Genomic DNA, 11099 nt, shown 5'->3' with positions numbered 1-11099 from the left:
TGGCCTCGAACTCACAGAGATCCGCCTGCCTCTGCCTCCCGAGTGCTGGGATTACAGGCGTGCGCCACCACCGCCCGGCTCATCTATGTTCTTTTACGAGGCTTGGTTACCTTTATTTTGTAATACCCATGCTGCTTGCTCTATGTCCCCTGATGTCTCCAGGTACCCTGATGTCTCCACCCTTTTTCCCAGTGTCATCTCTGCCTGAAATCCTGTCTAGCTATTGTCCATTCAGCTTTTTTTTAAATTTACTTATTTTATGTATATGAGTGCTCTATCTGCATGTACACCTTTATTTCAGAAGGGGGCATTATATCCCACTATAGATTGTTGTATGCGTCCATGTAGTTGCTGAGAATTGAACTCAGGACCTCTGAAAGAGAAGTCAGTGCTCTTAACTGCTGAACCCTCCATCTCATTAGCCCATCAGCTTTTTATTAAACCAGAGTGACAGATCTTCACGGTGTGCAAAAAGACTATTTTACAACATTGTGGTCTTCTAAATTTCTACCAAAATGGCCTATTAACCTCTGTTTACAGTGTTCTAGGAATTTCCTAGACCAAAGCTACAAACTTTTCCATAATCTTCCTATAAACTAGTTTCAAAGGCCTTTGACTTTAAACCATATGATCAGGCTTATCATATTAACCATCTCAATTTTTTTATGTTTTCTAGTCACTATAATAAAATACTAATAAATACAATTTATGGAAGGAAGAGACTATTCTGGCTCACAGTTTGAGGTTACAATTCATCATGATGGGGAAGTCATAGTGGCAGGCTTCTACAGTCAAGAATCAAAGAACAATGAATCTCACATCTCCTTTTTATTCAGTCCTGGATCCCCGACTGTGTGATAATGCCACCTACAGTTGGGTGTATCTTCCCTCCCAAGTTTAAAAACTTTATCACAGTTGTAACCAGAAACTTGTCTCCTTGGTAATTCTGGGTCCTGCAAAGTTGACAGTACTAACCATCACTTCACTATATGCATTTATTTTATTCTTTCTTCTTGTACACTTTCCCTTCTATCTATGTTTAATCATACTCAGTTGTCATCTCTGTAGGTGTCCCTGACTTGCACGAGCAATATTGGCTCCTTTTGTCAGCATGCTGACAAAGCACTTGTGTTTGTTTGTTTGTTTCTGCTATAGCAGAAACTCCAGTAGATAGTTTATAATGTAGAAAATTTATTTGGTTTATTGTTTGTTGTTGTTGTTGTTGTTCTATTTTTGGGTTTTCAAGATAGGATTTCTCAGTAGCTGTGGAGCCTGTCCTGGAACTTGCTCATGGAGACCAGGCTGGCCTCAAACTCACAGAGATCCACCTGCCTCTGCCTCCCGAGTGCTGGGATTAAAGATGTGTGCCACTACCACTTGGTGTATTTGGTTTACTGTTCTATAGATTGGGAAGTCTAGGAATGAAGGGCCAAATCTGGTGAGAGCCTTCTTATAACATCATCCTATGTGGGAGAAAAAAAAAATGCATGAAAGAGAAAAAAATAGAAAATGGGACTGAACCCTCCCCCTTTTATTAGGAGCCCATTCCCATTGTCCTACTCAGATTTTTGTTAATTTCACACAGACTGGAGTCATTTGAGAATAGAAAATGCATCTACCACATTGGCTCTCATGACTAAATCATTTTGGGGGGGGTCCTCATTTCTTAATTCATTAAGGATTAAGATTCCAACCTTAAACTTAGATGAACACATTGAAGTCATAGCAGTGTTCTTTACATGGTTACTGTTACTAATAGTTATAAACTTGCTTTTTTTTAATTATTCATTTACCTGTATATTTTCATTGGACACCATTTATCGCTTGGGTTGTTCATTTTTATCTTTCCTGTCAGTGTTTCCAGTGAAGGAGCAGTAATCTACAGTTTGTTTCATATTTCCAGTTAGCGTCATTTTTTTGTATTGCTCTTCAAAAAAACAAAAAGAGGTCATAAAAGGGTTAGAAAAAAATCTCTTAGTTGTATCAGATTGTCTTTTTAAAATTATATGTTGCTGCCTCACTGAGACTTATGTGTGTATGTAATTATTATGTGTATGTGCATATTTGTATGTTTGTGAGGGTCCAGGTCCCTGTATTTGTATGCACGCAGACCTCAGTTATCAGAGAATATGACATTTAAACAGTTACAGTACAAAAGAGAAATAAAAAATCCTTAGAGGAGTGAAGTCTTTGAGAGAGCAGATAGGCTTGAGGCATCGAGCACAAGTAAATTCACTTCAGGAACTGGAGCTCTGCTCTTTGTCTTTTAAAGAATATACTGTTATAGGTACAGGAAGCTAGTGGAATTAGTGTTAGTTCTTTTATGTCATACTTTCTCTATTAACAAGGATGCGGTATTGTCAGTTTGGGGGAGCTGTGGAAAGAAACAGAATGTTAAAGATGAGACAGTAAAGTTAGGAAAGATGTACATCAGTGAATTGCTTAGTGACTTTAAATATTCAAATTCTGAAGGTCTTTACAGTGTGATTTTAACCCCCCCCCCCACACACACATTTAGCTAGTTGTTTGTGAATAATTACAGAGTAATTGAACTGAATTTTGTCAGATAAATTTTGTAAGGGGGACCATCTCCTATACTGTGGCTAAAGAGTCAAAGGTACTTAAAAGGGAGGTGGTAGTGTCTGGTAGTAGAGTGTAAAATGAGAGAGGCAGTACTTGAAGGTGCTCATGAGTGGCTTAAAAAGAATTGCCTGTTTCAAATGTGAGAGTTAGTTTGTAAGTCCATGGCTTTAGTAACCAGGAGACCAGTGCATACACCTTCTCTTCACTGATTCGACACATTTTATTATAGTTTTACTTTTCCCTCTTTTTAGAGGGAAACAAAATTTTATTGCTTATTTGAACACTCTTAAGAATGTGGACTTACAGGGCTGGAAAAATGGATTATTGGTTAAAAGCACTCATTCCATAATCATGAGGACCTGTGTTTGGATCTCAGCACCAGTGTAACAAGCTAGGTCTCACCACAATTGCCTGTACCCCAGCTTTAAGGAGGGTTGGAAGTGATAGAGTATGGCTCAGGCCTGCTGCCTAACATCCTAGCTGAGACATGAGCGCACATACTTGTGAGTGCAAAACACTCAGACAGATAAATTTTGAAGATAGAGGATATGTACTTGACTTTTGAAGTTGGAAAGCAAGGAGTAACTGGCCATTTTCTTTAAGAACTTTGAAGACTAGAATGAAGACATTTGAGAGAACATACTGAAGAAAACAGGAATTCCTTACCTCTTGATGGTAACAGTTTGCTTTCTGTAGTATAAGTCTGCTCATTCTCTTCTTCCTTAAGAAACAGTTCTTGGGCCACCAACCCCTGTGTCTGTAATGGTATGTGAATTAGTCACTCACTATGAGGGTTGTTGACTCTCTGCTTTTTGTTTTTGCTGTTTTATTCTATTCCTTCATTATCTAGTCTTATCTCTGGCACTCATCCTTTATTGATTTTGTTTTCTTCTAATTATATATATAATATAGAAAGTAAGGACCAGGACTAAGACAGAATGACTTATGAGAATTTTTAAAAAAAATTTTAAATAATGATTTTAGGTATTAAGGTGTTTGTTTGCATGTATGCTGTGTACCACATGAATGCAGTATCTGCACAGGCCAGAAGAGGGCCTTAGATCTCCAGGAACTGGAGTTACAGTTGCCAGCTGCCATTGGGTCCTGAGAACTAAACCTAGGTACTTTGAAAAAGCAGCCAGTGATCTTTAACCCTCCAGCCATCTTTCTAGTCCCAGAATGAAATATACAAATAGAAATTTTTTTTCTTTAGTTTTTTTTTTTTCAAGATAGGGTTTCTCTGTAGCTTTGGAGCCTGTCTTGGCACTCACTTTGTAGACCAGGCTGACCTCAAAATCAAGGAGATCCTCCTGTCTCTACCTTCCGAGTGCTGGGATTAAAGGTGTGCACACCACTGCCCAGCTATAAGTATTTTTATATGAACTACAAGATCATATTGTTGTGTATTACAACATTATATCCAGTCTTCACAAATAAATTAATATCAGAAAAATCTGTGATCTAAATACTCTTTTTCTTTGGACATAAACTCATTTAGGAATAATATAAAATTTCTATGTTTTGGTGTAAAGTTCAAAAATGAGTTTGAGTTTTTATTATTTCTTTATAATTACACTCTGCTTATATAATTTAATAACAGCAGAGAATGCATTCAACTCTTGAATGTTTTCCTGTTCTGTTACTTTCAGAATTTGGTGCTTTTTTGATACCACATAAAAATAGATGATTTTCAAACTCCACTCCTTCATAAAGCTTCAAATGTTTGTGTACTTTCCTTGCTAATTATATATGTGTGCATATGTGGCTTGTAGAGTATTTGTTATTTAGCTGAAGAAACTCTTCAAAGCTGTTTCCTTTTTAAGAAATATTTTCTTTTGTACTTTTGAGATTAAAATTGGGAACAGTATTACAAATATGTTGATAATTTTTAAACAGGTACCGATTGAGGAACAAAAAGATGAGTGCAACTGTAAGAACATTCCCTCTTCTGAATAAAGTTGGTATAAACAACACTGTTACAACCACAGCCGGAAATGGCATTTCGGTCATAGGAAGTACTGAAACATCTGGGAAAATTGTTTCAAGTACAAATGGAATTTCAAATGCAGAAAACAGTGTTTCCCAGCTAATCCCACGAAGCACTGACAGTGCGCTAAGAACTCTGGAGACTGTGAAGAAAGTCGGGAAAGTTGGCACTAATGGACAGAACCCTGCTGGGCCCTCTGCAGAGTCTGGATCTGAAAAGTAGGTATTGGATGAAAATGATGGGTTTATGTCTCCTTTTTAGAAATGACCTCATTTTTTCATCCTGAGGTACAATAATTAGTTGAAATTCTATGCAGTTATTCATGTAGTAAACTAAATACAAAGAAATTTGAAGGTTTTTCTTCCCCATTGGATTTTTTTTTTTACCCAAATATTTCACCATCTTGCTACAAAAGTCCACTTGAATCTCATTTTTTGTTTGTTTGGTTTTTAGCCCAGGTTGGTCTTAAACTCAAGCTCCTGGGCTAGGGATATAAGCTCAGTGGTAGAGTACTTGCCTAACATGCGTACAGTGTAGGCTTCAACTTCCAGCAAGTAAAACAATAAAACTAAGCAGAAAACCTCATGATTCTCCTGCTTCAGCCTCCTGAGTACTGGGGTTGCAGGCATGCACAGCTCTACTTGTGACTCTGATAGGTTTCTTAAGTTTAGCAGTTCTGAAAACAAGCAAACTCCAAAGGCTTGTTTCAAATCTGTCCTTTCCCGGCTTCCCATTCTAGCAGCTGGCAATGTAACTCACATCCTAGTTTCTCCAGACCAGAGCCTTGATCTTGACAGTATCCTGGGTGAATTGCTTTCATGTTCCACATACAATATATCATCACATCTAGTCACCAAATAGTTGCAGTCTGCTCCCTTCTCTTCATCTCTACATATGCCATGGACCATTGGATTTTTTTAAAACAGAATTTCTCTGTGCAGCTCTTGCTGTCCTGGAACACACTCTGTAAACCAGGCTGACCTCAAACTCATAATGATCTACTTGCCTCTGCCTCCTGAGTGCTGGGATTAAAAGTGTGTGCCAGCATGCAGCAAAAATTTGAGTTCTAATCCTCACAAGGCAACTGAATAACTCTGCAAACTTGGAAAGTCACTTTTAACTCTTGAGTTTGGACCAGAATTAGGATTTCCATACCTTTTTTTTCTTGAGTTTCAGTATTAATTTCATAGAAATCTAAGTAGAAACCTAAGTGGGTGAGAAGGTTGAATTTCTAGCTGTTCCAGTCAGCTTCCACTACATTCTCTGTAATATATTTAAGGGCAGACTCTTGGGAGCCAAGCTCTTTGGACTCAAATTATGACTCACTTTTTCTTACTATTGGATGTTAAGTGAGTTGTTTTATCAGCCTACCTCAAATTACAAAACTTCTTCATGGGCTAGGTATGCAAGTCAGTGGTCAAGTACTTCATCTATTGATTGTGAAACTTAAATGACTTAATGCTGTATTGTATTTTGAACATTACTTGTCAATTAATTAGTAAATGGACTCAGTAAATATCTGCTTTGTTTTTACTACCATTATTGTTTTTGGCTATCAATGTAAGATTTCATTTTATAAAAGGATTTTTTTTTAATCTTATGAATATTAAAAGTATTGAAACTTTGAGGTAATTAGGAGATACTTCCAGTTTTGGAATCTCATTGCAGTTAAAGCATTTTCAGATTTCATTGCTCTTGAACAAGTTTGTCAGTATGAGGATATGTCTGCTGTGGGAAAAAAGCGTCATGCTTTGCACATAGAAAACTTTTACTGACTTGATGTCATGGAGACTATATAAGTTAAATATATATTCAACTTGTATAGTTCAGTATGTAATGGGGAAATTCTTTTTTTTGTTTTGTTTTGTTTTGTTTTGTTTCGAGACAGGGTTTCTCTGTGGCTTTGGAGCCTGTCCTGGAACTAGCTCTTGTAGACCAGGCTGGTCTCGAACTCAACAGAGATCCGCCTGCCTCTGCCTCCCAAGTGCTGGGATTAAAGGCATGTGCCACCACCTCCAGGCTATGGGGAAATTCTTTATTTAAAGAATGATCTTCACTGGGATGTATTTTAGAAAAGACAGATCAAAAATATTGACTACTTTATTTTAAACTTTGTTACTGGCATTGTGACAAAAACGAAAGACCTGAAGAGTAGACTTCTGTTTTTGAAGGACTCGGTGCTATAAATGTGGATGTGTATTTACACAAATGAAGCACATTAAAGGACAGGAGTATTCCATGTTCTGATGTAGTGGGGGAACAATATGATGTAACTTTATTGGTAAATATGTGAAGTATTAGGGCTAGCCTTAAAGAACTGAAAGTTTGTGCTGGAGTTATAGCTCAATGGTAGAGTGCTTGCTTCCATGTACAATGCCCTAGATTTGATCCCTAGCACCAGATACTCATTTATGTATTTGAAGGTTTATGTTAACTGACAGATACTTAAAATAAGGTTACACAAGTCGACTGTTATGAGGCTATAAAAACGTTATGCTACATGTTTAGAACATAGAATGCTGAAGATTTTGGTAAGGTAACATTATGTTATTCTGCCATGAAAAATCACTATGTGACACATGTTATCAGCCTTGGAAATACGCTACACCAGGCCTGGTGATGCAGGTCTATAGTCTTAAGGACTTAGTAGATTGAGTTATTAGTATCCCAAGAGCAAGACCAGCTTCGGATACAGAGGAAATTTAAGGCCAGCTTGAATAAATTAGTAAGACCTTGTCAAACCCCCTCCTCAGATATATAGATTAGTCATCAGCATGTATGCCAACATGCACAAGGCCCCACTTTTAATACCCACTTCCAGAAGAGAAAAAAAAATTATGGTGACTTGAAAGAATTGCAATTCAGTTTAATAGAATTGTCCAAAAAAAGGCAACTCTGTAGTGAAAGAAAGACAATCAGTAGTCACTGCTGGGGTTAAGGATGGACATAGGGAGTGGATGTTAATGGGTGCAGACTTCTGTTTAGATAGTTGGAAATCTTATGTCAAAAGCCAGTATTGGTATAAATCTTGATTTATTGATACAAGTGATACATACATACCTTAAAACCATGAATTACAGTTTGAGTTCTTAACTTTCTTTTTTTCCTTTGGTCTGGGATTCAAGCTTGAATCTTTCTATATTTTAGGCACCTGCTCTACCACTTAAGAAATGGACAGAGCTGGTGAAGTAATTCAGTGTGTTAATAAAGGTTCTTGCTGCCTAAGTTCAGTCCACTGATGCCATTTGGTGACTGATACCATATGGTGGAAGAAGAGAGGGGCTCCCAAAAGTTACCATCCTGTTCTTCATATGTATTGTTTGGCAGGTACATGCCAATGAATATACACAAGCACACAAAATAAGTGATTAGGTATAAAAGGAAATGTATTTGTACCTGTTGCCAAGCCTGACAACTGACATTCAATCCCAGGACCTATAGTGTTGTAAGGAGAGAATGTACTACAGTCTGTTCTTCTCCATGTATGTACACATGCACACATGAGTAATAAGACACAATAAAAAATTTAAGGTGTAATTAAACTACTTATTCATTTAAATAGATGGATTACCTAATACATGCCAAACATGAGACCAGCTGATGTCCTTATGAAAATGAGTCAGATAAACCCCATCCTCTCAGAGTCTTCTAGTGTAGTTTGGGTGTTAGATATATAAACATTTCTATGTGATACACTTTGAATGGTTTTGTATTATTGAAACACAGGAATATGTGTGCTTAATTCTTCAGGGAGAGGTGTGTGCAAAGCCTCTTGAATGTTGGAATTAAATTCATGTGCCACCACTGCCTGGCTGGAAAAAAAATCTTCTTAATGTGATTGGGTTGTAATCCATTGAATTCCTACATATTTAAAGCTCTTTGTTGGGATTTTAGAGCTTTTTTTTTCTTTTCTTTTTTCCCTTCTTTCATTTTTTGGGGGGGGGGGTGTAACAGGGTTTTTCTTTGTGTGTGCCCTTGGCTGTCCTGGAACTCAAACCCAGGCCTCCACCTGCCTCTGCATCCCAAGCGCTGGGATTCAAGTTGTACGCACTGTTGCCTGTAGCGTTTTTAAAACTTTTGAAAGGGAACAAGAATGTTATGATAAAAAAGTTTAAAAAAAAAATGTTATGATAATGTTCATTGGGGCTAATTACTTGCGTATACAACCAAGAAATTCCTTTTAAATTAAAACAAAAAATTAATTGGCATTACATCACCCAACAAATATTAAGTACTCACTATGTGCTAGGATATATTTTATTTTTTAAGCAAATGTTTATTGAGTGCCTGCTCCAAGCCAGGAGCTATTTTCTAGATGTCACATATATAGAGTTAACAAAATAGACAAAAATGGACTTTTCTCAGATTACATTTTAGCTAATCAAATTGTTTTTACTGTTTCTCTCTTCTTTACCCCAAAGACTTCTACTAATAGACTTTTTATTGTTTATTTTTTAAACTTACTGAGCAGGATTTGTTTTTTTTTTTTGTTTTTTTCCAATAGGAAAAAAATCTTTAAAGAGTGAATTAAAGTCAGGTGAAAAGCCACTTTAGTGCCTGGAGTTTGTTTTCATATCCTGTTAGCCTCCTCAGAAAATGAGAACTGTTAAACTATATGGGCTTGTGAATTACAGTTTGAGGAGGCAGTGGAATTTCTTGCCAAATATATTTGCCCCTGTCAAAATACCTAACATGTTTTCTGTTGATAATTTTGCCTTAAAATTTTATGAGCCATTTTTCTGAGGAAAATTAGTGATCATAGTTATCCTTTCCTCTTTGTTCGATTCTCTCTCTAGTAAAATTGGTTCTCCTCCGAAGACTCCTGTAAGTAATGCAGCAGCTACCTCCACTGGGCCCTCTAATTTTGGAACAGAGTTAAGCTCTGTGCCTCCCAAATCCAGCCCATTTCTAACTAGAGTTCCAGTATATCCTCAGCATTCTGAAAGCATTCAGTATTTTCAGGACCCAAGGACTCAGATACCCTTTGAAGTCCCACAATACCCACAAACAGGTAAGTAATTTTAGTCAATTCTAAGAACAAAGAAGCCAATATAAGTATTTATTATCCTAAATAAATGAGTGTCTAGGCCATCTAAATTAACAGATTAATACTACTCCATGACCCATAAATTTTCTTCTCCCCTAGGAAATCTTTGCTTCTATTAGTAATTCTGTCATTTGGTAGACAGTGTCAAGGAGAATCAGAAGTCAAGGCAGCCTTAACTACACAGCGAGTTCAAGGTCAACTTGTACTATAGGAGACCCTGTTTCAAAATAGACAAACCAACCGGCAAAGGCTGTTATTCATTTTCATTTGCATTACAATTGCACTAACATTTGCTCCATTCATATACCTAGGTGCATATGTTTTCTACATTCCCATTAATATAGGTATTTGTATTGTTATGTATCCTTGTCGATACTTGGTATCTTTGGTCTTTTCTGTGTATGTGGGGGTAGTGTGATAAAAAGGGAACATTGGTGCAGCAGTGCACATATGGTAGTCACAGTCAGTTCTCTATTTCCAGCATGTAGGTTTGGGAGGTGAACTCATGCTGAACTTTGGTCTATATGCTCTTAATTGCTGTCCTGGCTTTCTTTTCTTTTTTTTCTTGTTCTTTTCTTTTCTTAAATAATAGCCATTCATACTGGAGTGAGATGATATTTCTTTTTTTTTTTTTTTTTTGTATATTCCAAAATATTACTGGTGTTAAACATTTGTATTTTACTAGTTGACCATTTGGATATCTTCTTTTAGCAAATGTTTATTTAGATATACTGTTTATATTTATCAAGTGCTTTGTTTTTTTATTGTATTTGACATATATATAGCTTGTAAATATTGTTTCCCATTCTGTAGGTTGCTTCTACAGTCTGATTTTTTTTATTTTTTTATTTTTTTTAGCCTATGAGAAGTTTTATTATTTGATAGAAAGTTCCACTTTCCTGTTTTGTCATTTTTACTTTTGGGGTCTTTTCCAAAAAAAAAAAAAAAAAAAAAAATCTTGCTTGTTCTAGTACCTTGAAGCATTTCTCATGATTTCTTCTAAAAGGTTTATAGTTCCAGGTAATATATAGAAATCTTTACTTTCTACAGAATTTTTATAACTAGTTAGAGATAAGAGTCTGTTTTATTCTTTTCTACATAGATACTAGGTCTTTTGTAAAAATGACCTCAATGAAATGGTATATAAAATGTAATGTTTTTGTGCTTCATTAAAAGAAGACAATTTTACTCTTATGTATATGAGTGTCCGCATGTGTATATACATGGAACCAGGGTTGCTAATGGTTGTGAACTGCTTTGTGGTTGCTGGAAGCTGAACCCAGGTGCTCTGCAAGAACAGCAAGTGCTTTTATTCACTGAGACATCTCTGCAACCCCACTTTTCTTTTTTTTTTTTTTAAAGATTTTATTTATTATGTATACAATATTCTGCCTCCATGTATACCCGCATGCCAGAAGAGGGCACCAGATCTCATTACAGATGGTTGTGAGCCACCATGTGGTTGCTGGGAATTGAACTCAG

The 11099-nt window shown here is 36.5% G+C and overlaps 1 protein-coding gene across 3 annotated transcripts in view; it reads left to right on the top strand.

Moving 5' to 3' along the window:
• Positions 1–11099, top strand: part of Rc3h2 (ring finger and CCCH-type domains 2) — a 53896-nt gene that overhangs the window by 31619 nt on the left and 11178 nt on the right. For all 3 annotated transcript variants that reach the window (XM_013345876.2, XM_005345936.2, XM_005345937.2), the window contains 2 exons: positions 4480–4788; positions 9367–9581. In XM_013345876.2, coding sequence (XP_013201330.1) covers positions 4480–4788; positions 9367–9581 — 524 coding nt within the window. The remainder of the gene's footprint in view (positions 1–4479; positions 4789–9366; positions 9582–11099) is intronic.

This window comes from Microtus ochrogaster, chromosome 4 (genome assembly GCF_000317375.1).
Source record: "Microtus ochrogaster isolate Prairie Vole_2 chromosome 4, MicOch1.0, whole genome shotgun sequence".
NCBI classification, from domain to species: Eukaryota; Metazoa; Chordata; class Mammalia; order Rodentia; family Cricetidae; genus Microtus; species Microtus ochrogaster.
This window is presented reverse-complemented; position numbering and strand designations above follow the sequence as displayed.